The following is a 26,399-nucleotide window of genomic DNA, read 5'->3' as shown; positions in this document are numbered from 1 at the left end:
ACTTAAAACATAGAATAAATTAAAGTGATACTGCTGATTACTTCTTGGTACATCCTTTGTAAATAGTCTGAACTTTTTTTATTTAGTGAGTATACATTACTTTTATAAAATCTAAAAAAAATCTTCATTTTTAGACATTAAGGGTATTTTCTGCATATTTTAACATAAAGTCTGTCATTTACTAAACTAGAAATTCAATGTATAATAACTGAGAAGCCACAGATTTAGAATCTAAAAAGTCAGAATTTTAATCTCTATTCTTCATTCTTTGATCATGTGACTTTGGGCTATTTCCCCACCTGTAAAACTTAACTTATAAATATCTATTTTATAGAGTTGTTGTGTGAATTCAATGAGTAATATACACAAAATGCCTTTAAATACAGTGCCTAGAGCATTAAGAGATTAGCAAACATCAATTCCTCTCATCATGAAAAAATAATCTTTTTCTTTTTAATTTTATTTTTTATTTTTTTAAATTTACATCCAAATTAGTTAGCATATAGTGCAACAATGATTTCAGGAGTAGATTCCTTAGTGCCCCTTATCCATTTAGCCCATCCCCCCTCCCACAACCCCTCCAGTAACCCTCAGTTTGTTCTCCATATTTATGAGTCTCTTCTGTCATTAAAAAATAATCTTTATCTTAGTATTCTGACTGTGGTGCGGAATGATGAAAAAAACTAAATTCATCTCCAAGCCCAGTCTAATTCATTAACAAATCTTCCACTTGAGCCCTCAACACAAAATCTGAGAAACGGGAAAAGCTTTGACATTCAACATGTCTAATCTCTCAACCTATACCAGAATCTCCACTCCAAAAAACATCCACCACTAAGAAATATCTCCCAAGCTTCAGTGTAACAAGAATCTAGTAACAGTTAACATACACTGAGTGCTTACTACGTGTCAGGCACCTAACAGGCTTACATGAGTTATTTATTCATCACTATAACTCTATAAAATAGGTACTACTGATATGTCTACCTTATAGGTAAACAAACAGGTAAAGAAACAATTGTTGTTGTTGTTACGGGTGTTGGAACCAGGATAACAACCAAAACTGGGTAACTCCAGACCCCATGTGTTCACACATTGCACAAACTGTCTCTGCTTTAAGACTCCTAGGGACAAGTCCTCTGAAGGCCAGCTATTAACAACAGTTCTACAAATTAGATGGATCATTCTCACAATTAGTCAAAAGCCACATCCTTATCATTTCCTCATAGAGTTCTTCTGGAACACTGACATGCCACTTCTCATGATGATCTTTTTCTTGATGTGTATCAAGTAATTCAACACTGAGAATCAGATAACTGAATTGTAAAGCTTTTACAACTAGAAGAGGCTTTCGATATCACTTAGTTCAATCTGTTGTTTTACAGACAAGTAAACAGGCCCAGTAATTTTAAGTAAGTTGTCCACAAGTAAATTAGTGGCAATCCAATGCTCTCAAAACAATCCATAAACACTGCATCACCTCCCCCAAAAGAGTATAAGCTCCTTGCAAAGTAAAAGCAGAGAAGGAAAAATCAGATTTTGTGAATAACTGTTATAACCAAGTATTTAGTTCATAAAAAACATAATTTCACTACCAGCAAAATTAAAAGAAATTTATTTAACACTACCTTAATTTTTGGTGTGAAAGTGTATCTTTTAAACGGCTCATTTAAATTAGAAAAAAGAACAATCTGACAAAGAGAATTTAATACTTACCCAATTATCATGTGCTTTTTTCTCATGGGAGATAATCTGAAAAAGAAATTCATTAAAATACTACTGATTTTCTTAGGGAAAAAATCTCACACTACCACTATGATTTAGTACACAATTCATAAACTCGAAAATAACTCAAGCATCTCTGAAAGTCAGTAACATTTTTAAAGCAAATTTTCATATACACATGACTACTCTATCACATTTTTAAAACAAAAACTGAATGTAAAGACAATTTTTGTCTAGTATATTTTTGTTTTATGCAAAAATCAACTACAATGAGTTGCTGACTAAGAGATAATTAGTCCAAGTAAATACGAGACTCCAGTGCTGATATATGTTTATTTATTTACTTAATCCATATTCCCAAAGAAGCAGGAGACATGGCAATTTGAAACAATTTTAAAACACAGCAATTTTAAACTCTTGGGGCACCTTTGTGGCTGGGTCAGTAGAGCATCCGATTTTGGCTCAGGTCATGATCTCACAGTTTGCGAGTTTCAGCCCCACATTGGGCTCGCTTCTATCGGCCTGTGAGCGCAGACCCCACCTCAGATCCTCTGTCCCCCTCTCTTTACCCCTCCCCTGCTTGTACTCTCCCCCAAAGTAAATTTTTTTAAATAATAAATAAGTAAATAAACAAACAAGTATTTTATTTCAGAACACTTGGCTCCCTATAAATGTTCCACAGCCACATGCAAAACCTCAAGAGACGTGGTACAACTATCAAGTAACTATACTCTTGCATCAAAACAGAGATACCAATTCGAACAAATCAGAATTGTTTAATACACACACACACACACACACACACACACACACACACACACATACCTGCCCTTGATAAGAATGAATCGTTCTCTCCAATTCTTCTTCAAGATCTTTGGCTCGCTTTCTACAAGGAATAATCATTCTACTATTAACATGCACTAAGAAATGACAGAACACACTATGTCTACTGAAAATATTAATTAAAACACCTAGAGTGTTTAATGTAAAAATAACTCCAGAACTCCACACTAATCACCTTCAAGATGTTCTAAAGTAGCATATTTTTTCCTAATATAATTTTAATATTAATTATGCTTTAAGAGTACTACTACTTGGGTTTACCTAAAACCAAAGGTTATGCCAAGATTTATATGGTATATTGGTTTGTTTTTATTACTAAGAAGCATGCACTTGGAAGAATTATTCAGATGTCTGTAATCTTAACAGAACTCTAGGAAATTAAAAGTCTCTGTGAAATAAAATGTTACTTACTACCTTTATACAACTAATAAGATAATTCCTTCTTTTGGACAAAATCCAAGTTTACTCTTCCTAATGTAAAATTAAGTATCACAACTATTTGGGATACTGCTAAAACTTGCCCCTTATTTTCTCTAGGTTTTCTATGATTTCCACAGAACTAATGACAAATGAACAAGGGAAAACTAGACTTATCAATACTTCAGAAGTGGCTCACTCTTCTCTTTGAGGCATACTTCTCAAATTCATTAATATTGTATATATTCTTCCCCATTAGAACCAAAGAGGAAAGACCTTGAAATTAATGGATATTCATAAATTTCTTCATATTAACATAAAATAGGATTTCCCTATTTTAATGCAAGAGATTTAAAATCATGTACACTGAAAGGGAAACATTTCTCCTTTTATATTTTCTGTATAATTGCATAATAAAGCAAGATATACAAATGAAAAATAATGACAAATATCTTGGGTTTATTTGGGGGAGCTGCCTTATTATTTTTTCTAGTATTAGGTTTTTGGATACCCTCCCCACCTGAAAAAGAAAAGAGTAAAAAATATTCAATACCTATAGGTCTCCAGCTCTTCAGCTGCATGACTGATCTTTTCATCTGCTTTGGAAAGTTTCTCCTCTTTCTCTAATCGGTAATTTTCCTCTACTGTTAATTTCCTTGAAACAAAAAGTGTTTTGTTTTGTTTTTTACTGTATGTCATAAGATAATCAATTATATCTTTTTAATAATATCACAACTGGTGCTTCTCATAAAACAATTTGCATAAGACCACTAAAAACATCACGTGCAAGAAAAAAAAAAGTAGCTGCATAAATATTCCTGGTGTGGAAATTAATATTATAAACTCAAATTATAAACCACCTTGTCTAATATAGTACTATTAACACAAAAGATTCAAGAGTTTTCTATAAGACTTTTATCATGAAAATAAGATCAAAAGTAAATATTAGTAAAAACTATCATGACTATATATTATTTATCAAGCCTTCTTGTATAAAGCAGCGTGACATTTATTAGACAAGAAGTCACCAAGTAATAAACTGAATTTCAATAATTTTTAAATTGGTTGTTAAGTTGTTAACACGGTGATTAAGCTTCTAAGACAGTTTACACGCATTTAAAAAAAAATTATAATGAACCCAAAGTAAATAAAAGTAGTACTAGTAGTCCTATCTACTACTTTTAGTTCTTTTAATAAAAACAGCTAACTTACTGAGCCATTAGCATGTGCCAGAAATTGTTCTTAGACTTTTACATGTATTACTACCCTATGTAATTATCACAACAGCTCTATAAGAAGGGAAAGGAAACACAGAAAAACTAAATAAGTGAACCTAGGCATAGAGCTAGCAAGTAGTGACTCCATTATACTCTATTACCCCTGTGTTTCACGTGGTATCATCAGTAACACTGGTCCCTCAAGAAATACTGAACACCACAGGAAAACACATATGGAGTCCTAAATGTGAATGTCTCCCCTTCTTCACGAACTTTGGGGAAGAACATGACAAACTATTGAAGAAATCCTACACGGTAGCAGTAAATGTTTTATATTCCATAAACTACATTACCAATTACTAAGAAATTACTCCCTAGGTCAATCGTTTCATAGGGTTAGAAGAAAATAAGTCATCTCCTCAGAAAAAGCATCAAAGTATGATGGGCGTGGACATGGAAGGAAGTGTGTTTTTACAAACCCTAGATTAAAAAAATGGCCAGAAACATCTGCTGTAGAGAGGTAAAGTCTATGAACCTCCCCTTGAATTTGGATAGATTTATTAATGATGAAAATGGCATTATAAAAGAAGCCTGATGATATGATCAAAAAATAATCACATCTTACTTCACATATCTAAAGCAACATATCAAACTTGTATGCTATACTATTTCACTTCTCTCCAATATTTGAGTGATGAATGTTTTAATTTAAATGTAAGAATGGAATACACAGTATTTTGGGAAATTGAAGATATTTCAAATCAATGAATTGATGAAATCACAATGTGAACAACACATACAGGATTCTACTCAGTGTCCCATCCTTGCTCTTGAATATCTACAGAGAACACCTTTTTTTTTTTAATTTTAAATATTCCTCATCAGAATTCTATCATCAACCATGTATTTTTATTTTGTTCAAAAGATATACTCAGAAGTATTCCTTCCACCTCAAAATAATCCCATTTGTATCCAAATTTTACTTATATCTTTCATCCTAACCTAAAAAGGGTGCACGCCTAAGTTTACTGAAAGAAGCCATGAGTCATCCACTCTATAGCTCTTCCATTTAGTCAAGTTTATTTTTCTTTCATATCCTGGGCAGTCCCAACTGGCCCAGAAGCCCATAATGAACAGCAAGTTTTTGATTTTTAATGGATTCCAAAGAATAATTAAGTATACAGGCTGGCAATGACAGAGCTTAACAAATCCCCCATCATCCTGATGGCAATGGAATGTTGGTATTTTCTACCAGTTTCCAAATATATAAAACAGAATCTCATTCCCACTACTTATGTTCTATAAAGTCATCCCAAATCCTAAATTAGCAAATGCTGAACCATTGCTCTTAAAGGAAACAGAGTTAGGTTTCTGGGTGCTCTGTTCACAGCATTTTCATCAACCCACCAACATGTAACCCTGTGTTCTGTTTTTCACTTTAAAGATACCTTATTTAACATATATTGTTGGTTCATTACTAATGAACTCACAGCCAACAGCATTATAACTCAGGCTGAACATAGCTTCTCTGACACAGGTGCTGTCTCTATAAGACACATCACAGTCTTCTTGCACTTAGGAACACTAAACAGCATTTTAGCATGATACCTGGGGATCATTTTAAAACAGCTAAATCAAAAATAAATAAATAAATAAATAAATAAATAAATAAATAAATAAATAAATAAAATAGATAAATCACCAACAAAAAGCACAAAAATGTGGCATTACATATAGTGCAAAAAAGGACACTTGTTTACAAAATGAGAGCTGAAATAAGAAGGAAGACTGGGAACATACACACTGGGAGATTCAAATTTCTTGCTATTCTGTGCATGTCTGAGAATGACCACTAAAGCTCCTGAGTACTGGTTTTAGGATAAAAATAAGTTTTCATTGGTTCAGGTCATGATCTCATGGCTCATGAGTTTGAGCCCCGTGTCAGGCTATTTGCTGTCTGCTTGTAGCCTAGAGCCTGCTTCAGATTCTGTGTCTCTCTCGCTCTCTCTCTCTCTGCCCCTCCTCTGCTCACACTCTCACTCTCTCAATAATAAATTTTTTAAAAATTAAAAATAAGTTTTCATGGGGCACCTGGGTGGCTTAGTTAAGTGTCCTACTCGTGATTTCCACTCATGGTCAAGAGATCGAGTGGTGAGTCAGGCTTTGCGCTGGTCATGGAGCCTCCTTAAGAGTCTTTCCCTCTCCCTCTGCCTAACCGCCATATGGATACACAAACAAGCACGCTTTCGCTCCCTCAAAAAAAAAAAAAAAAAATACAGGGGCGCCTGGGTGGCTCAGTTGGTTAAGTGGCTGACTTCGGCTCAGGTCATGATCTCGCGGTCCGTGAGTTCGAGCCCCGCGTCGGGCTCTGTGCTGCCAGCTCAGAGCCTGGAGCCTGTTTCAGATTCTGTGTCTCCCTCTCTCTGACCCTTCCCGTTCATGCTCTGTCTCTGTCTCAAAAATAAATAAACGTTAAAAAAAAATTTTTAAAAATACAAAGTTTACACAAGTAGGCGAATTTGCAAATACAGAATCTATACATGATGAAGATCAACTGAAATAACTTTCATTAAAGGGGCTTGAAATTATATTAATTAAATCAAGGAACATTTTATTTCCTTTTATGATGAAAAATATGTCCTATAGTAGTATTTGAAAATCTGGAGTCTCCAGATAGATATCTTAGCAGTCGTTTGTGCATCTATGCATTTAGAGATCAGTACACACATGCACAGAAATCTCTCAATCCAATATATAAAGGTACTAAACATATCTATTCATATACTCAACAAACATTTATTGAATAACTACCATGTGCCAAGACATAATATTAGGCACTGGAAATACCGAAGAAAATAGAATAAAGTAATTCTCTTACGGAGTTGACATTTAATGTTGGGGAGGGGGGGGAAGGCCAATAAATCGTCAGAGGACTTTAAGGGCTATGAAGAAAAATAAAGCAAGATAAGGGATAAGGGAATTGCAGGTATTATCTTAGTTAGGGTAGCCAGGGAAGGAGTCTCTGAAGCAACATATGAACCTAGATCCAAATGAAATGAAGGATTCAACCTTATACAGGGGAATGCCAGTCCAAGAAAAGGAGCAAGTACAAAAGGCCCTGAGGTATAGATGTGCTTGGCATACTAATGATCATCAAGACCAGTGTGGCTGGAGGGAATGAAGGAAAACTAAAATGAATAAGCTAAAATTAAAGAGATAACCAGCAAAAAAAAAAAAAAAAAAAAAAGAGGTAGACAAAGGTCAGATCTTACAGAGTCTTGTAGGCCATCTAAAAGCTTTGGATTAAATTCTTACTGTGATATGAAGGCACCTGGGAGTTTGCAAACAAGACTGTGACAACACCCATACTTTATGCTTCAGAAGGGTCATGCCACTGAAAACAACTATGCAGGAGGTCGAGTGGAAAGAGACTATTTATGAGGCTACGACAATAAACCAGGCACTAAGTGATGATGGTTTAGATCAGGGTCTAGTAGGGAAGGTAGTAAAAAATGGTCAGATTCAGAATAAAAAGCATTTCAAGATCAAGTAACCTTCTTAAAAATGAACTGATGAAATATTACCCAATCATAAATTGAGCGCTCTGAGTATCACATAAGCTGAATATGCATTAAACTATTTTACTTGCCATACAGTGGAGATATGAACAAAATCTTTATTACCTGTGAAGTGTCATTTCATTTTCTTGATACAGTTCAGTCATTACTTTAAGTTTCTGCTGAAGCTTTTGATTCTCGTTTTCAAATTGTGTATTTTCTGACTGCAGAGATGCTTGTTCAGTCTGGAGATTTTTAATACATTCTATAGAAAATTTTTAAAAATCATAATTAAAGGAGTAAATATTTCTAGATGCACATTCACATTTTATAAAGATAAAAATTAGCAAAAAATAATAAATTATTCATAAATTCTTTCCAACAGAAAGTTTATAAGGGATTTTGTTCACCTAAATGCTTTTTAATATTTTAATTAAAGAACTATATAAACTGTTATAATTTTTTTTTTTTTTTACTCCAAGATTTCCCAAAACCTTCAATATTCTATTTCTAGCATTTAATTTTCAGTTAGGAAACCAAAAAATTGTAAAATTTCTCAAGAAAGTTTTGGAGATGAGAGTTCTGAAGGAAAATATTTTAGTTCAACATTTCCTATGAAACTACTTAAACATGATGAACGCCTATTTTTATCTCATAAAAAGTGTACTAGTTAATAACTTAACTTCTAGCCAGCCCTCCTTTTAAGCAAAATTTGGATATATGTAACAGGTCAGGCCAGAAATTTGGATCTGATAAGAAATCCTACAAAATCATGCTAGCTTAATCCAGATCAAGATTGGAGAGGGACACCTGGATGGCTCAGACAGTTAAATGTCAGACTTTGGCTCAGATCATGATTTGGTGGTTCATGGGTTTGAGCCCGACATTGGGCTCGGTGCTTGGGATTCTCTCTCTCTCCCTGCCCCTCCCCCACCTCAAAATAAATAAATAAACTTAAAAAAAAAGATTGGGGAGAAAAATACCAGTTTTAGCTTGTTAACTGCTAACCCACCTAAAAGAACTATCTAGGAAAACAAAAAATAACAATTCTAAATAATGAATGCTATATAATTAGTACATCAATTGTTTTTCTTTTTTATTTTTGTTAAATTTTTTTTTAATGTTTATTTATTTTGAAGGAGAGAGAGACAGAGTGCGAGCAGGGGAGGGACACAGAAAAAGAGAGAGACACAGAATCCAAAGAAGGCTCCAGGCTCCGAACTGTCAGCACAGAGCCCAATGTGGGGCTTCAGCTATGAACCACTAGATCATGACCCGAGTGAAAGTTGGATGCTTAACCGACTGAGCCACCCAGGTACCCCCATCAATTGTTTTTAAAACCTCATTTCTCTTCCAACATCATAACCCCACCTTCTGAATTCCTCTAAAATTGAAATGCCATCTCCCAAAACATGTGTATGAATCATCACCACAAATCTTTTTTTTTTTTTTTTTTTTTTTAAAGTAGGCTCCATGCCCAAGGTGGGGCTTGAACTCAACCTGAGGTTAAGAGTTGCATGCTTTACTGACTGAGCCAGTCAGGTACCCCCACCACAAATCTTAATACAGAACAAAACTTACTCTGTTTCAAAATCACAAAATCATACTAACATACATTAAAATTTTAGTAATGGCATACTACTTATTCTAATGGTATATAATTATTCATCTATTAATTAAACGTATATATCAAAAGGATAGCTTAAAATAAATATGCTACCATTAAATGATTTTAATGTCACACCTGGTCTTTCCACAGAAATTTTTAAATCTACATCAGAAGAAATCTGTTGACCTAGGCTTTAAGCCATTGCCAAGAACTGTCACGTAATAGACATTACTGTTGAATATCATGTGGTAAAACTGGATCATAGGAATGATCTTATAAAAGTTAATAGTTTTAATTTACTACTTTTTAATATCTAAAACCATGTTACACATACAACACTGAAATTCAAAGGTAAGTAGAGTTTTACATGTTTTTTAAAATAATTTCATTAGTTAAGATTGGAGAGGGGTGCCTAGATGGCCCAGTCAGTTGAGCGTCTGACTTTTGGTTTTGGCTCAGGTCATGATCAGGTTTGTGGGGTCGAGCCACGAGTTGGGCTCTACACTGACACTGTGGAGCTTACTTCGGATTCTCTCCCTCTCTCTCTCAAAATAAATAAATTAACTTTAAAAAATAAATAATTTCATTATTTTTATTTCATATGATATGGAAGAAACTGATAGGACTTTACCAACAACAAAAAACTTAGTACTAATTTTTCACAAATTAGAAATAAAAGTAAAAAAAACAATCAAATTGGACCTTTGCATAACTGACTCAATTAATAGTACCTTTCTGCAAAAGTACCTTTATTTAGAAAGACTTTAAAAGTATACAGATATCCTACCTGTAAGCTCTTCCTTTGTCTTATCTGCTTCAGATAATTGAATGTAAATTTGGTTTCTTTCTCCTTCTAAGGTTTTTAAAGATGCATTTAACTTTAGAGAATGGGAAAAGGAAAAAAAACAACATTAATCAGTTATTCCAAAAAAGGAAAAACAAAAAATCTCAATATATCATTCCAACCTTTTAAAGTTCTATTACTTTGATAAAATGATCACCTAGAATGCAATAACCAACAACGCAGCTTCCATCTCGAAAAGTTAACAAAGTGATTAGTAGTTGTAAATGTCAAAAGAGAGGTAGAGAAGATCAGTGTCCCATCCTTAAAAAGTGGCTATTTTCATTCTATTTACCTTCAACCCATAAGTTTTAATTAAAGTAACCTTCAAACTACAGTACCACAACTTCACATAGATCAGTAAAGATCAAGATACCACTACTATGATGCAAAAGAAAAGGGATAAACCAGAAGAAAATGGACCAAGCATTTACTTCTCAAATTCGGATATGGGGCAACAGGAATAGGAAAATACTAAGACCAGAGAAAGAAGAATGTTCAGACAGAAATATGAAAAAAAATATGCTAAACATTTTTTATTTATTCCTTATCTTAAAAAATTTGTGCAGACCTTAAAATTTTTTATTATGATAAATTCTAAAAATAACAATATGAATTTCTAAAGTTATTATAAAAAGAAAAAAGCAACTGATAAAGAAAATTCTGCTCACTTTGGAAAATTTGGAATCACTTCTATGGTAACTATAAAACAGACTTTTTAAAATAGTTACTAAGGACATATGGCTTTAATCCAAATTTTATTTCTTTTCTCTATCTTTACATTTATATAGTAATGCAAACCTTAGCAGCATGAATCAGTTTCTTCAAAGCTCCTTTTGGTTGATTATCTATAGTAAAAAATAAAAACAACATTAAATTGGGAAAATAGTGCCATGCCACAACAGACATCCAAATGATTTTACTAGTCCATGCAACTAGAGCCTTGTAATCTCTATTCTTGCTACAATAAAGAATTTGAAATAAGGCAGAATGGCCTTGGACATGCTCCCAAGAAGATAAACAAAAAAGCACTGCAAGTACCATAATATTGTCAAACAGATTCTTCACGACTCTCGCTAGAAACAAATTTGTAACAAGAATCTGGTATTCACCCAATACAGTCCACCGTCTCAACTATTCTTAGGATCCTTCAGCATATAAAATATAAGTGGAATTATACTCCAAATTAAAATAACAATAAACGAGCATGCATTTTCTATTACAAAAAGAATTGCTTCTTGCAAGACAAAGCAGAAGTAAAAAAGTACAAACAGAACCAACCGTATGGGACTGTAATTTTCTTCCAAGCATTAATGCTATCATCAAAGAAAAATTTTTAAAAAATCATACCTTCTGTTCCTTAACACATGTGTTAATATGTAAGGGGTAGAGAGAGAAAAAAGAGAAAGGTCACAAAAGTCAGAAGAGCTACCACGGGGAGAAACTAGTGAAAGATGCACAAAACACTTCTGTACTCTTTTTGCAACTTCCAATGAATCTATAATCATGTCAACATAAAATTCTCTTTTCAAGTCAAAAGAATTGGTTTGAAAATACAGGGAGCAGCTACAGTGAACCTAACTCCTGCCTGAGTTTTCAGACCACAACCAGCAATGGTGATAACAATTTGGGGTGGCCAAGATTAAAGTACTGAGCCATCTAATTAATATAAAGTATCCTCAGGCATTCACCAATATAACACTCATTTTTCAAACTACCCACAATCCACCCAATTAGCAGACATGGCAGGAAAAATAGGCCCTGAAATGATTATGATGCAATGTGAAAATTGCTATAATGAGGATTTGTACAACATATAAAAAGAACAGGAAGGAAAGAGGCTGTAAGTCTGTCTGAGGAGATGGAGAAAGATTACTGAAAAAGCTGTATCCCAACTGAAGCTTAACAATAAGGAACGGTGTGAGAGGGACAGAGTATTAGAGACAAATGGAGAAGATGTGCCAAACGAGAATTGTATAAAGAACATGGTACACATGGGAAACTAAAAGCAAATACAAGAGCTACTTATCATTTTTAGCAAAAGAGGATGAATCACGACTTCATACCCAACTGCATACCATTTTCTGATTCACTCTTCATTTCCAATTCCAAGTTATCATCATTTGTTAGGTCTTCTCCAAGCACAGCAGCCCAATCTTTCATCTTTATCAAACGTTCAGTCAGAGACTTGACATTTAGTAAAGAGAGAAAAACAGAAAGAGAAGGTAATAAGGCCTTTTGCTAACTGATTTACAACTTCTGAATGTGTAGTTATAGTTTAAAAATCAATCTACATAGATAACAGTACATGACCTCTTATTCACCAGCTGATATTGAGACATATACTCTGAAAAACTATAATATTTATTGACTATTAAACTCTGCAAGTTAAAAACCACACTTGGTTATTCCTAAATCAAATACGATACTGGATAATGGTCCATTTTTGCTAAATATACTGCCTGACTATAAAGTAACAAAATATTTACTATATTACATTCTTTCCATACCACAAATAACAGTAGCCATTAACCAAACAGTAAATTTTGTGTGAGGTCAAACACCTGCAAGTGAGGTACATGATATATAAAAAGAACACAGGCGAGCCTGGGTTCTATCATAAAATAGAACCTGAACTGGTACATTACAGGTTTTCCAACAGTACTTTTTTGATTTTCTTGAATAAAGAAAGAATTTTCATTGTAAATAATGAAATGACTATGCCATATATTTCTGTGGAAGGACCCACCTAAAAACCCACTCTGCTCTGTAATTTCTACCCTTTGATCTGTCCCTCTTGAGAGTTCCAGGCAAAAATAACATGGCCTAAAGCTTTGAGTAGAGTTTGAGATTAGCATCTCATTCTTATTCTGCTTAGGAAGAATCTCAAGTTCTTTAGTAGAGTAAGTTTAGGGAAAAAATAAAAGAACATGCCAAATCATGAAAACAACTAAAGCTGGAATCTTCAAAAAATTCATAGCAGCAACGTAAAGAGGATAAATGAATAGGTTTCAAGATGGCAATGTTCACTTCACTGCATAGATTACAGAATGTTAGTTTTATATCTTATTACTTGATACTCACACCTGAGTATGTTTGCAGCTTGAAAACATAAGATTTAAAAGAGAAGGCAGGAAAAAGGGCTAGAAAGGGCAAATAAGGAGTAAGGAAAAGTGAACAAATCCTAAAAGTGAAAATAAGTTACCATATTCTTATTAGAGTCAAGTTTCAATTAGACTTATTTTTTGAAAAGTATTTATCTCTGTGAGAGTACATACAATAGCTAATCTAGGTATTACAGATATTCAGCCAATACATATAACTTCATCTGTCCAATTTCTAAAATTCTTTCCAACCTCTTTTTATCAAAAGAAACAGATGGCAGTCTAAAAGACAAAGGTAAAATCCATTATTCTTTTTTCTCTTCACTCAATACCTAGGCTAAAATACAAAGGAAAGGACAAAAAGGACATACAGAATGTTGATATATAGACTACAAATCTAAAAGTCTTCAAGGAGCATTTGGGAGCAAGATGATAATATCAGTACAAATTAAAATGAATGCCCAAGAAGTACACACCCTCTAATTTGACCAAATAAATTATAAAAATAAAAGTTTCAAAAAACAAAAATTTTCAAATTTCAGAATTAGTATAACATTCTAGCTGCCTCAGTCACTAAAACCAGAAGGCCCATTTACCTTGATCTGAGTTTCTTTATCATACAGAACTTGCTCTGCATATGCTTTGGACTCTTCAAATGTTATTTTCTGTTTATTAAGTTGACCCACTTGTTCTTTCCATTCTTCAGCTTCTTGTAAAAGCTAAAATTAAAACCCAACCAAGAAAAAAAAAGGCAACTTGTTATGTTTCATACTTAGGTGTGAATGAATTTATTTATATATACATACACGACTTTTTAAAATTTTTTTAACATTTATATATTTTTGAAAGACACAGAGAGAAGGAGCACTAGTGGGGAGAAGCAGAGAGAGAGAGAGAGAGAGGGAGACATAGAATCTGAAGCAGGCTCCAGGCTCTGAGTTGTCAGCACAAAGCCCAATGTGGAGCTCAAACCCACCAACTGTGAGATCATGACCTGAGCTGAAGTCAGACGCTTAACCAACTGAGCCACTCAGGTGCCCGTAGATATAACTTTAATAGATGTTATACGACACAATGTGTTGCTGAGAAGGGAAGGAGAGGGTTAGACAGGAGGAAAGAAGGGAAGGAAGGGTGGGGTCCTGTTTTCAAAGAACTTTTAAGAGGGGTAATGTAAAATAAGAGACACTTAAATATTGTTCAACTGATTTACATAATAAGTTTTTATTAAATAAGAGGTTTTTTGAGACATACATATGTTAGATTTGGTCATTTCTTACCATCCCTTAAATAATATATAACATGCCATAACTTATTTGTACTAAAATTTGTTTTTTAAATCATGTGCTGTTTTGTAGTTAGGATAACTGAACTTCCAGAGATACCATTAATATGGAATACATCAAATTCTGCATAAACAATCTTTTACTTAGTATATACTTTTATAGAAAAAATTTTCTGAACATGATACAAAAGGGAAGGATCGTTATAAAACACAGATTTGACTACATAACACTTAAAAACCTCACAAATCAAAAAATAACAAAATCTAAAAGCAAGTAACTAGAAAGGAACTCTTAAAAATATATGCGGCAAAGGATTAATAATCTTAAGATGCAAAGAGCTGTTAGAAGTCAAAAGAAAAATAAGAAAAAAAATGAATGAGCAAGCAATTCACAAAAGAAATGGCCCATAGAAATATAAAAGTCCAGGGGCGCCTGGGTGGCGCAGTCGGTTAAGCGTCCGACTTCAGCCAGGTCACGATCTCGCGGTCCGTGAGTTCGAGCCCCGCGTCAGGCTCTGGGCTGATGGCTCAGAGCCTGGAGCCTGTTTCCGATTCTGTGTCTCCCTCTCTCTCTGCCCCTCCCCCGTTCATGCTCTGTCTCTCTCTGTCCCAAAAATAAATAAACGTTGAAAAAAGAAATATAAAAGTCCAAATCTATTAAAACTTTAAAACTCTATTCTATCAAACAATAATTATTGGATTTCTCTGCAAAACTAAGGCATCTTTCCTAGCACAAGAAAACTAAACTTTTTCTATGTGTGTATAACACAATAACAGAACACCACAGATTAAAAAAAAAATGAGGATTTTCTTGAAGAAAAAACTTTGAATCTGGTTATTAGTGGACTCTAGTGAATGACTAAAGAAATTGCATACCCAGCATGCAGTCTTAAGAAGTTAGAGGAGTATATTAGAACATGGCATCAGTGAATGTAGGATAGTTTATTTTAAGAACTTGAGTGATTAAAAAGGAGTTAAATGAAAGTAGATGTAAAGAATAAGACAATCTAGGTGAAAATTTTTCAAAATAGAAAAGGTCAGTTTTGATTATAACAGCAAATTTAACACAGCATTTACGACCACTTTCTCCTGAAATCTACTAAGATAAGAATGAATTTACTAAAAGATTTGGGGGGGGGAAGAAGCATAAACCCACAAGAAAAAAGAAAACAGGTGATGAAGAAAAAGGTAATTCTAGAAGTGGAAAGCAGAAAGAGATATAAGTATAGTAAGAAATACAGCAGAGCAGACAAATCTGAAATCTACATAGAAGATGGGAAAGTCCAAATGTAAGTTGACTTAATACAACCCAAAATGCTTAGAATTTGGAGGCACCAATACTAGGGCTATAAGTAGGATTGAAAAGAGGAAGACTGAAAGTTTGTATAAAAAATGAAAAACAAAAAACAAAAAAACAGAAAGCCCCTGAACATACATACACATACATTTTGACTCTCCATCCATCCTTCCCACTCACCCATATCTCTCACATGCATGTGCGCATACACACGCACACACATATACGTCTGGCAAAAGCCTAGAAGGTTATTTTCTGGAGAGGTGGAAAATGAAACTCTGGGACACTTGGCCCAGGTGAAAGTGTGAGTAAAATATTGAAAACATAAAAGGATAAAGGAAAAGCCGACTTACTGGATAGTGACACACCAACAACCCCCACCTGTCTTAGCTGCTTGCCACACCGTTGGCAAACAGGCTTATCCCTCTCAAACAGAAACTGTGGAGGAATTATCCCTGTGGAAAATGATCTTCAAATACCAACAACTGGGGATCTTCCAAGGAAACACCCTAGCCAGATTACCCTACAGAACAGCCTCCCAGTAACACACACTGAGCTTCCAATTAGATATGAAGAGCTTCACTATCAAATGAGCAGACTGCCATGAATCACCTAATAACTGACTTTAAAAAGAAACTTAGTGGGGTGCTTGGGTGGCTTAGTCGGTTAAGCATCTGACTTTGGCTCAGTCATGCTCTCACGGTCTGTAGATTCGAGCCCCGCATCGGGATCTGTGCTGACAGCTCAGGACCTGGAGCCTGCTTCGGATTCTGTCCCTCCCTTGCTCATACTGTCTCTCTCTCTCAAAAATAAGCAAACATTAAAAAAAAAAAAAAAAAGAAACTCATATATAAAAGACATAGACCAAAACAGAAAATAAAGGAACTCAAAGTAAACAAAACAACTCAGGGAACTGAAAAACACTTCAAAAAAGAAAATACTAATAATAACAATATCCTCAGCAAGCTAAGACACGGCATCCATAAATGAAAAAAAGGCATAAGCAAAACAGGGGCACCTGGGTGGCTCAGTTGTTAAATGTCTGACTTCGGCTCAGGTCATGATCTGGAGGCTCAGGAGTTCGAACCCCGCATCAGGCACAGTTCTGACAGCTCAGAGCCTGGAGCCTGCTTCAGATTCTGTGTCTCCCTCTCTTTCTGCCCTTCCCCCCACTCGTGCTCTGTCTCTCTCAAAAATAAATAAAAATATTTTAAAAAAGAAAAGGCAAAAACAAAATAAAAAAGACCACTTACAATTGAAAAATATAGGAGAATAAGTCAACAAAACTTGCAAAGAAAGAAAACAAAGAGGACATCTTTTGGGGGTGGGGGCAGGGGAGAGTGCATGCATGCACACATACAAGCAGGGGAGGAGCAGAGAGTGAAAGAGAGAAAGAGAGAGAGAGAGAGAGTCTCAGGCAGACTCCACGCTCACTCAGCCTGAGCCTGACATGGGGCTCAATCCCAAGACCTTGGGGTCATGACCTGAGCCAAAATCAAGAGTCAGACACTCAACCAACTGAGGCACCCACACAGCCCAAGAGGACATATTTAAATAACTACTATATAATCATACAAAAAATCCCAGAAAAAGCATGAAATAATTTCCCAGAACTGAATCAAAACCAAGAGTTTCCATATTAAGAATATGAAAAAAGACTCACACATCATCATGACATTTCAGAGAACTAGAAACAAGGAAAGATATAAAAGCTTCCTGGGATGGAACAGGTGGCTGGCTCAGTCAGTCCGTCCATCTGACTCTTGATTTTGACGTAGGCCATGATCTCACAGTTTTGAGATTGAGCCCTATGTCAGGCTCTGAGCGGATTCTCTTTTCCTCTCTCTGCCTCTCTCAAAATAAATAAATATTTAAAATCTTTCAGGGAGGAAAAGAGCAGATCACAAAAAGATTCAGCAATCCAAATCTCATCTGACTTCTCAAAACCAATACTGGAAAGTGAAGACAATGGACCAATATCAAAATTTCAAGAAAAAAAACTTTTCCAATCCAGAAGATATCCAACCAAAATGTCAATAACCTTGAGAGAAGACATTCTTAGGCATGCAAAGTTTTTAAAAGTTACCTTCTATACCTATCTCTCAGGAAGCTAATCAAGAAAATTAACCACAAAAGAGCAAGTCTTGGATACAGGAAATAGAAGATCGAACACAGGAGAAAGACAAGGGAATAGATGGGAGTGAAGTGAAATCTCAGGACAACAGAATCATTAACAGACCTAGAGAAAAAGTTCCTATTGGACCAGGAGGACGGAAGGCCTCAGGAAGGATTGCTTCAAGAAAAAAATAAAATTAGTACATTAACAAAGCATTTGAATGCACAAAGTTATTCAGCATCTCCAGAAGACAGATCTCCATGGTATATAGGAAACAAAACTAACCCTAGAGCAAATAAAATTTTGGGTAAAACAGAACATGTAGTAAGAGCACATCACGTGGCTTAGCTACAACATTTAGAAGACTGTAAATAATGCAATCAAATGAAAAACTGTCCCATGGAAAAATTTTAACTGTATTGGGAGAATAGTGAGACAGTAAATATATGTGGGTGTGTGGGAGTATCTCTACATATGAAGAAGGAAGAAGCTAAATCCTCATTTGCTCTAACCACCAGAACTGCTTCTATCTTTAGGCCCCGGACCCATAGCTTCAATCATTCTCATGGATATTCGCTGCCTTCCTTCACTCTGGCTTTAAGGAGTTGGTCCTAAATCCTATTTGCTGTGATTATTAAAATTTGCCCTGGCTCGTTTTCACTACTGGAGGGAAAAGGTAACAGGAGTATACACTTTTGCACCCTATATAAAAGACATATCAAAGGATATTCAGGAGACTGTCTTCCTTTCCTGCTTTCCGGGGAAAGCCTAATCTTGCCCCCAGGATGGGTCAGTCATGAGTATGCTCAGAACATTTATAACTATGTAGTCACAGTTAAAGAGTCCCTACAGAGTACAAACCTGTTTCTGGCTTTCCTGAAGTTGGGAATTTTCACTCAAAGCATCTTTTATAGCTATCTTAAGTCGTTCTTCATTCATTTGAAATATTTTGAAGGTCGTTTTGGCCTAAGTAAAACACAACATATCAAGCTTATAGGAATTAATTTAATATTATAACTCTTTTTTATACATACTCCCTAAAACATGGAATTAAAGTAAAAAAAAAAAAAAACCATGACAATATTAATAGGAAAGACAGTACAGGCTACCAGAAAAAAGGCTACCAGGGTCCAGTCAAGGCTCTGCCACTACCGTGCCATGTGACCTTGGACAAACGATTTAGCCTCTTTTAACCTTTTATGTGCTTTCTAGCAAATTTTGTTAACTTTTTATTATCTGCCTCTTTTTTTTAAATATGAAATTTATTGTCAAATTGGTTTCCATACCACACCCAGTGCTCATCCCAAAAGATGCCCCCCTCAATACCCATCACCCACCCTCCCCTCCCTCCCACCCCCCATCAACCCTCAGTTTGTTCTCAGTTTTTAACAGTCTCTTATGTTTTGGCTCCCTCTCTCTCTAACCTCTTTTTTTTTCTTCCCCTCCCCCATGCACTTCTGTTAAGTTTCTCAGGATCCACATAAGAGTGAAACCATATGGTATCTGTCTTTCTCTGTATGGCTTATTTCACTTAGCATCACACTCTCCAGTTCCATCCACGTTGCTACAAAGGGCCGTATTTCATTTTTTCTCATTGCCACGTAATATTCCATTGTGTATATAAACCACAATTTCTTTATCCATTCATCAGTTGATGGACATTTAGGCTCTTTCCATAATTTGGCTATTGTTGAGAGTGCTGCTATGAACATTGGGGTACAAGTGCCCCTATGCATCAGCAGTCCTGTATCCCTTGGATAAATTCCTAGCAGTGCTATTGCTAGGTCATAGGGTAGGTCTATTTTTAATTTTCTGAGGAACCTCCACACTGCTTTCCAGAGCGGCTGCACCAATTTGCATTCCCACCAACAGTGCAAGAGGGTTCCCGTTTCTTCACATCCTCTCCAGCATCTATAGTCTCCTGATTTGTTCATTTTGGCCACTCTGACTGGCATGAGGTGATATCTGAGTGTGGTTTTGAGGAGACTATAGATGCTGGAGAGGATGTGGAGAAACGGGAACCCTCTTGCACTGTTGGTGGGAATGCAAACTGGTGCAGCCGCTCTGGAAAGCAGTGTGGAGGTTCCTCAGAAAATTAAAAATAGACCTACCCTATGACCCAGCAATAGCACTGCTAGGAATTTATCCAAGGGATACAGGAGTGCTGATGCATAGGTGCACTTGTACCCCAATGTTTATAGCAGCACTCTCAACAATAGCCAAATTATGGAAAGAGCCTAAATGTCCATCAACTGATGAATGGATAAAGAAATTGTGGTTTATATACACAATGGAATACTACGTGGCAATGAGAAAAAATGAGATACGGCCTTTTGTAGCAACGTGGATGGAACTGGAGAGTGTGATGCTAAGTGAAATAAGCCACACAGAGAAAGACAGATACCATATGGTTTCACTCTTATGTGGATCCTGAGAAACTTATCAAAAACCCATGGGGGAGGGGAAGGAAAAAAAAAAAAAGAGGTTAGAGTGGGAGAGAGCCAAAGCATAAGAGACTGTTAAAAACTGAGAACAAACTGAGGGTTGATGGGGGGTGGGAGGGAGGGGAGGGTGGGTGATGGGTATTGAGGAGGGCACCTTTTGGGATGAGCACTGGGTGTTGTATGGAAACCAATCTGACAATAAATTTCATATATTAAAAAATAAATAAATAAATATAGTCTCCTGATTTGTTCATTTTAGCCACTCTGACTGGCGTGAGGTGATATTTGAGTGTGGTTTTGATTTGTATTTCCCTGATGAGGAGCGATTTCATGTGCCTGTTGGCCATCTGGATGTCTTCTTTAGAGAAATGTCTATTCATGTTTTCTGCTCATTTCTTCACTATATTATTTGTTTTTCGGGTGTGGAGTTTGGAGAGCGCTTTATAGATTTTGGATACTAGCCCTTTGTCCGATATGTCATTTGCAAATATCTTTTCCCATTCTGTTGGTTGCCTTTTAGTTTTGTTGACTGCTTCCTTTGCAGTGCAGAAGCTTTTATCTTCATGAGGTCCCAATATTTCATTTTTGCTTTTAACTCCCTTGCCTTTGGGGATGTGTCGAGTAAGAAATTGCTGCGGCTGAGGTCAGAGAGGTTTTCTCCTGCTTTCTCCTCTAGGGTTTTGATGGTTTCCTGTCTCACATTCAGGCCCTTTATCCATTTTGAGTTTGTTTTTGTGAATGGTGTGAGAAAGTGGTCTAGTTTCAACCTTCTGCATGTTGCTGTCCAGTTCTCCCAGCACCATTTGTTAAAGAGACTGTCTTTTTTCCATTGGATATTCTTTCCTGCTTTGTCAAAGATTAGTTGGCTGTACTTTTGTGGGTCTAATTCTGGGGTTTCTATTCAATTCCATTGGTCTATGTGTCTGTCTTTGTGCCAATACCATGCTGCTTGATGATTACAGCTAGTAGTAGAGGCTAAAGTCTGGGATTGTGGTGCCTCCTGCTTTGGTCTTCTTCTTCAAAATTACTTTGGCTATTCGAGGCCTTTTGTGGTTCCATACAAATTTTAGGATTGCTTGTTCTAGCTTTGAGAAGAATGCTGGTGCAATTTTGATTGGGATTGTATTGAATGTGTAGATAGCTTTGGGTAGTATTGACATTTTAACAATATTTATTTTTCCAATCCATGAGCACGGAATGTTTTTCCATTTCTTTATATCTTCTTCAACTTCCTTCATAAGCTTTCTATAGTTTTCAGCATACAGATCTTTTACATCTTTGGATAGGTTTATTCCTAGGTATTTTATGCTTCTTGGTGCACTTGTGAATGGGATCAGTTTCTTTATTTGTCTTTCTGTTGCTCCATTATTAGTGTCTAAGAATGCAACTGATTCCTGTACATTGATTTTGTATCCTGCAACTTTGCTGAATTCATGTATCACTCTAGCAGACTTTTGGTGGAGTCTATCAGATTTTCCATATATAATACCATGTCATCTGCAAAAAGTGAAAATTGACTTCATCTTTGCCAATTTTGATGCCTTTGATTTCCTTTTGTTGTCTGATTGCTGATGCTAACACTTCCAACACTATGTAAAACAATAGCGGTGACAGTGGACATCCCTGTCGTGTTCGTGATCTCAGAGAGAAAGCTCTCAGTTTTTCCCCACTGAGGATATTAGCTGTGGGCTTTACATAAATGGCTTTTATGATGTTTAAGTATGTTCCTTCTATCCCGACTTCCTCGAGGGTTTTTACTAAGAAGGGATGCTGAATTTGGTCAAATGCTTTTTCTGCATCGATTGACAGGATCATATGGTTCTTATCTTTTCTTTTATTAATGTGATGTATCACATTGATTGATTTGCAAATGTTGAACCACCCTGCAGCCCAGGAATGAATCCCACTTGATCATGGTGAATAATACTTTTTATATGCTGTTGAATTCAATTTGCAAGTATCTTATTGAGAATTTTTGCATCCATATTCATCAGGGATATTGGCCTGTAGTTCTCTTTTTCTTGCTGGGTCTCTGTCTCGTTTAGGAATCAAAGTAATGCTGGCTTCATAGAATGAGTCTTCATAGAATGAGGGAAGTTTTCCTTCCCTTTCTATTTTTTTGGAACAGTTTGAGAAGGATAGGTATTATCTCTGCTTTAAATGTCTGGTAGAATTCCCCAGGGAAGCCATCTGGTCCTGGGCTCTTATTTTTGGCAGATTTTTGATAACTGATTCAATTTCTTCACTGGTTATGGGTATGTTCAGATTTTCTGTTTCTTCCTGTTTGAGTTTTGGAAGTGTGTGGGTGCTTAGGAATGTGTCCATTTCTTCCAGGTTGTCCAGTTTGTTGGCATATAATTTTTCATAGTATTCCCTGATAATGGCTTGTGTTTCCGAGGGATTGGTTGTAATAATTCCATTTTCATTCATGAGTTTATCTATTTGGGTCATCTCCCTTTTCTTTTTGAGAAGCCTGGCTAGAGGTTTATCAATTTTGTTTATTTTTTCAAAAAACCAACTCTTGATTTCATTGATCTGCTCTACAGTTTTTGTAGATCCTATATTGTTTATTTCTGCTCTGATCTTTATTATTTCTCTTCTGCTGCTGGGTTTGGGGTGTCTTTGCTGTTCTGTTTCTATTTCCTTTAGGTGTGCTGTTAGATTTTGTATTTGGGATTTTTCTTGTTTCTTGAGATAGGCCTGGGTTGCAATGTAGTTTCCTCTCAGGACTGCCTTCGCTGTATCCCAAAGCATTTGGATTGTTGTATTTTCATTTTCATTTGTTTCCATATATTTTTAAATTTCTTCTAATTGCCTGGTTGACCCATTCATTCTTTAGTAGTGTGTTCTTTAACCTCCATGCTTTTGGAGGTTTTCCAGACTTTTTCCTGCGGTTGATTTCAAGCTTCATAGCATTGTGGTCTAAAAATGTGCATGGTATGATCTCAATTCTTTTATACTTATGAAGGGCTGTTTTTTGACTCAGTATGTGATCTATCTTGGAGAATGCTCCATGTGCACTCGAGAAGAAAGTATATTCTGTTGCTTTGGGATGCAGAGTTCTAAATATATCTGTCAAGTCCATCTGATCCAATGTATCATTCAGGGCCCTTGTTTCTTTATTGATCCTGTGTCTAGATGATGTATCCAATGTTGTAAGTGGAGTATTAAAGTCCACATTCTTATCAATAAGGTTGCTTATGTTTGTGATTAATTGTTTTATATATTTGGGGGCTCCCATATTCGGCACACAGACATTTATCATTGTTAGCTCTTCCTGATGGATAGACCCTGTAATTATTATATAATGCCCTTCTTCATCTCTTGTTACAGCCTTTAATTTAAAGTCTAGTTTGTCTGATATGAGTATGGCTACTCCAGCTTTCTCTTGACTTCCAGTAGCATGATAGATAGTTCTCCATTCCCTCACTTTCAATATGAAGGTGTCCTCAGGTCTAAAATGAGTCTCTTGTAGACAACAATAGATGGATCTTGTTTTTTTATCCATTCTGATACCCTATGTCTTCTGGTTGGAGCATTTAGTCCATTTGCATTCAGTGTTATTATTGAAAGATATGGGTTTAGAGTCATTGTGATGTCTGTAGGTTTCATGCTTGTAGTGATGTCTCTGGTATTTTGTGGTCCTTGCAACATTTCACTCAACAGAATCCCCCTTAGGATCTCTTCTAGGGCTGGTTTAGTGGTGACAAATTCCTTCAGTTTGTGTTTGGGAAGACCTTTATCTCTCCTTCTATTCTAAATGACAGACTTGCTGGATAAAGGATTCTCAGCCGCAATTTTTTCTGTTTATCACATTGAAGATTTCCTGCCATTCCTTTCTGGCCTGCGAAGTTTCAGTAGATAGGTCTGTCATTAATCTTATCGGTCTCCCTTTATATGTTAGAGCATGTTTATCCCTCGCTGCTTTGAGAAATTTCTCTTTATCCTTGTATTTTGCCAGTTTCACTATGATATGTCGTGCAGAAGATAGATTCAAGTTACATCTGAAGGGAGTTCTCTGTGCCTCTTGGATTTCAATGCCTTTTTCCTTTCCCAGATCAGGGAAGTTCTCAGCTATGATTTGTTCAAGTACACCTTCAGCCCCTTTCTCTCTCTTCCTCCTCTGGAATCCCTATTATATGGATATTTTGCGTTTCATCACATCACTTAGTTCTCTAATTCTCCCCTCATACTCCTGGATTTTTTTATCTTTTTCTCAGCTTCCTCTTTTTCCATAATTTTATCTTCTAATTCACCTATTCTCTCCTCTTCAATCCGAGCTATGGTCGCCTCCATTTTATTTTGCACCTCATTTATAGCAAATTTTTAGCTCCTCCTGTTTCTTAGTCCCTTGATCTCTGTAGCAACAGATTCTCTGCTGTCCTCTATACTTTTTTCAAGCCCAGAGATTAATTTTATGACTATTATTTTAAATTCATGTTCCATTATATTGCTTAAATCATTTTTGATCAATTCGTTAGCTGTCGCTACTTCCTGGAGTTTCTTTTGAGGACCATTGTTCCGTTCCATCATCTTGGGTAGTCCTTGAGGTAGCTCCAAACTGCAGGGCACCTCCCCTGTGCTGTCCGGAGAAAGTTGTGTTGGTGGGCGGAGCCACAGTCAGACCCGATGTCTGCCCCCAGGCCGAGGCTGGGGCCACAGTCAGACTGGTGTGTACCTTATCTTCCCCTCGTCCAGGGGCAGGACCCACTGTGGAGTGGTGTGGCCCCTGTCTGGGCTGCCTGCATACTGCCAGGCTTGTGGTGCTGGTTTGATGGGATCTGGCATATTAGCCAGGGTGGATCCACAAGGTGCACAGGGTGGGAGGAGCAGGCTTAGCTCGCTTTGCAGTTGTTGTCCCCTGTGGGAGGGGCCCTGCAGCACCAGGAGGGAGGCAGACCCAATGGAGGGATGGATCCACAGAAGCACAGGGTTGGGAGTTTGCACTGTGCAAGCAAGTTCGGTGATGGGAACTGTTTCCCTTTGGAATTTCGGCTGGGGGATGGGAGAGGGAGATGGCGCTTCCCAGAGCTTTTGTTCCCCAGCCGAGCTGAACTCTGTCTTCCAGGGCTCAGCAACTCTCTCTCCCGGCATTGTCCTGCCCTCCCCGCTCTCTGAGAGCAGAGCTGTTGACTATTAACATTCCAGATGTTAAGTCCCGCTGGCTGTCAGAACTCACTCTGTCCAGCCCCTCTGCTTTTGCAAGCCAGACTCGGGAGCTCTGCCTTGCCGGACGGACTCCCCCTCCACTGCCCCGACTCCCTCTTGCCAGTCCATGTAGCACGCACTGCCTCTCCGACCTTCCTACCCTTTCCCTGGGCCTCTAGTCTACGCTTGGCTCCAGAGAGTCCGTTCTGCCAGTCTTCTGGCGGTTTTCTGGGTTATTTAGGCAGATGTGGGTGGAATCTAAGTGGTCAGCATGACCTACTACGCAGCATCCTCCTACGCTGCCATCTTCCTTGTCTATCTATTATCTGCCTCTCTTAACAGAATTTAAACTTATTGAGAGCTTTTCTATTTTATCCACTAATGGTAAGTGCCAAGCACTTTCAACGGTGGTACACAGCAAGAGCTCAATAAATACTTGTCAAATAAAATAAAATGAAGTTTCCTAAAGTACCTTCAATAAAAGAAGTATATCTACGACACCTATATCTCAAATTCTAGTATTATATCTTTTTCTTGAATCATAAAATAATAAAATTAAAATGATTTTCAAAAGCAACAGACCTTCTAGACTAATTCAACTTACTTCAGCCACTTGTGATTTGAGAGATTTTGATTCATCCTCTAGAGACTGTATCCTTTTTGAAATATCCACCATCTGGAAAGACAGTATCAATCTATAAACAAGTATTCACTAAATTTTTTTGGTTTCCAAGAGGCCATATATCTTAGATATATTGTTATCCTAACACTTTCACTCAAAAAATGCGGACTTAAAATT

The 26,399-nt window shown here is 36.4% G+C and overlaps 1 protein-coding gene across 10 annotated transcripts in view; it reads right to left on the bottom strand.

Moving 5' to 3' along the window:
- Positions 1 to 26,399, bottom strand: part of MIA2 (MIA SH3 domain ER export factor 2) — a 110,436-nt gene that overhangs the window by 29,421 nt on the left and 54,616 nt on the right. For all 10 annotated transcript variants that reach the window (XM_043556050.1, XM_043556044.1, XM_043556045.1 and 7 more), the window contains 10 exons: positions 26,205 to 26,276; positions 18,870 to 18,974; positions 13,910 to 14,032; positions 12,276 to 12,396; positions 11,011 to 11,057; positions 10,156 to 10,246; positions 7,886 to 8,024; positions 3,539 to 3,640; positions 2,551 to 2,611; positions 1,717 to 1,752 (listed from right to left, as the gene is read on the bottom strand). In XM_043556050.1, the coding sequence (XP_043411985.1) occupies positions 1,717 to 1,752; positions 2,551 to 2,611; positions 3,539 to 3,640; positions 7,886 to 8,024; positions 10,156 to 10,246; positions 11,011 to 11,057; positions 12,276 to 12,396; positions 13,910 to 14,032; positions 18,870 to 18,974; positions 26,205 to 26,276 (897 nt within the window). The remainder of the gene's footprint in view (positions 1 to 1,716; positions 1,753 to 2,550; positions 2,612 to 3,538; positions 3,641 to 7,885; positions 8,025 to 10,155; positions 10,247 to 11,010; positions 11,058 to 12,275; positions 12,397 to 13,909; positions 14,033 to 18,869; positions 18,975 to 26,204; positions 26,277 to 26,399) is intronic.

Source organism: Prionailurus bengalensis, chromosome B3, assembly GCF_016509475.1.
Source record: "Prionailurus bengalensis isolate Pbe53 chromosome B3, Fcat_Pben_1.1_paternal_pri, whole genome shotgun sequence".
Taxonomy (NCBI): Eukaryota; Metazoa; Chordata; class Mammalia; order Carnivora; family Felidae; genus Prionailurus; species Prionailurus bengalensis.
The sequence above is the reverse complement of the archived record's forward strand: the minus strand, read 5'-3'. Positions and strand labels throughout refer to the sequence as shown.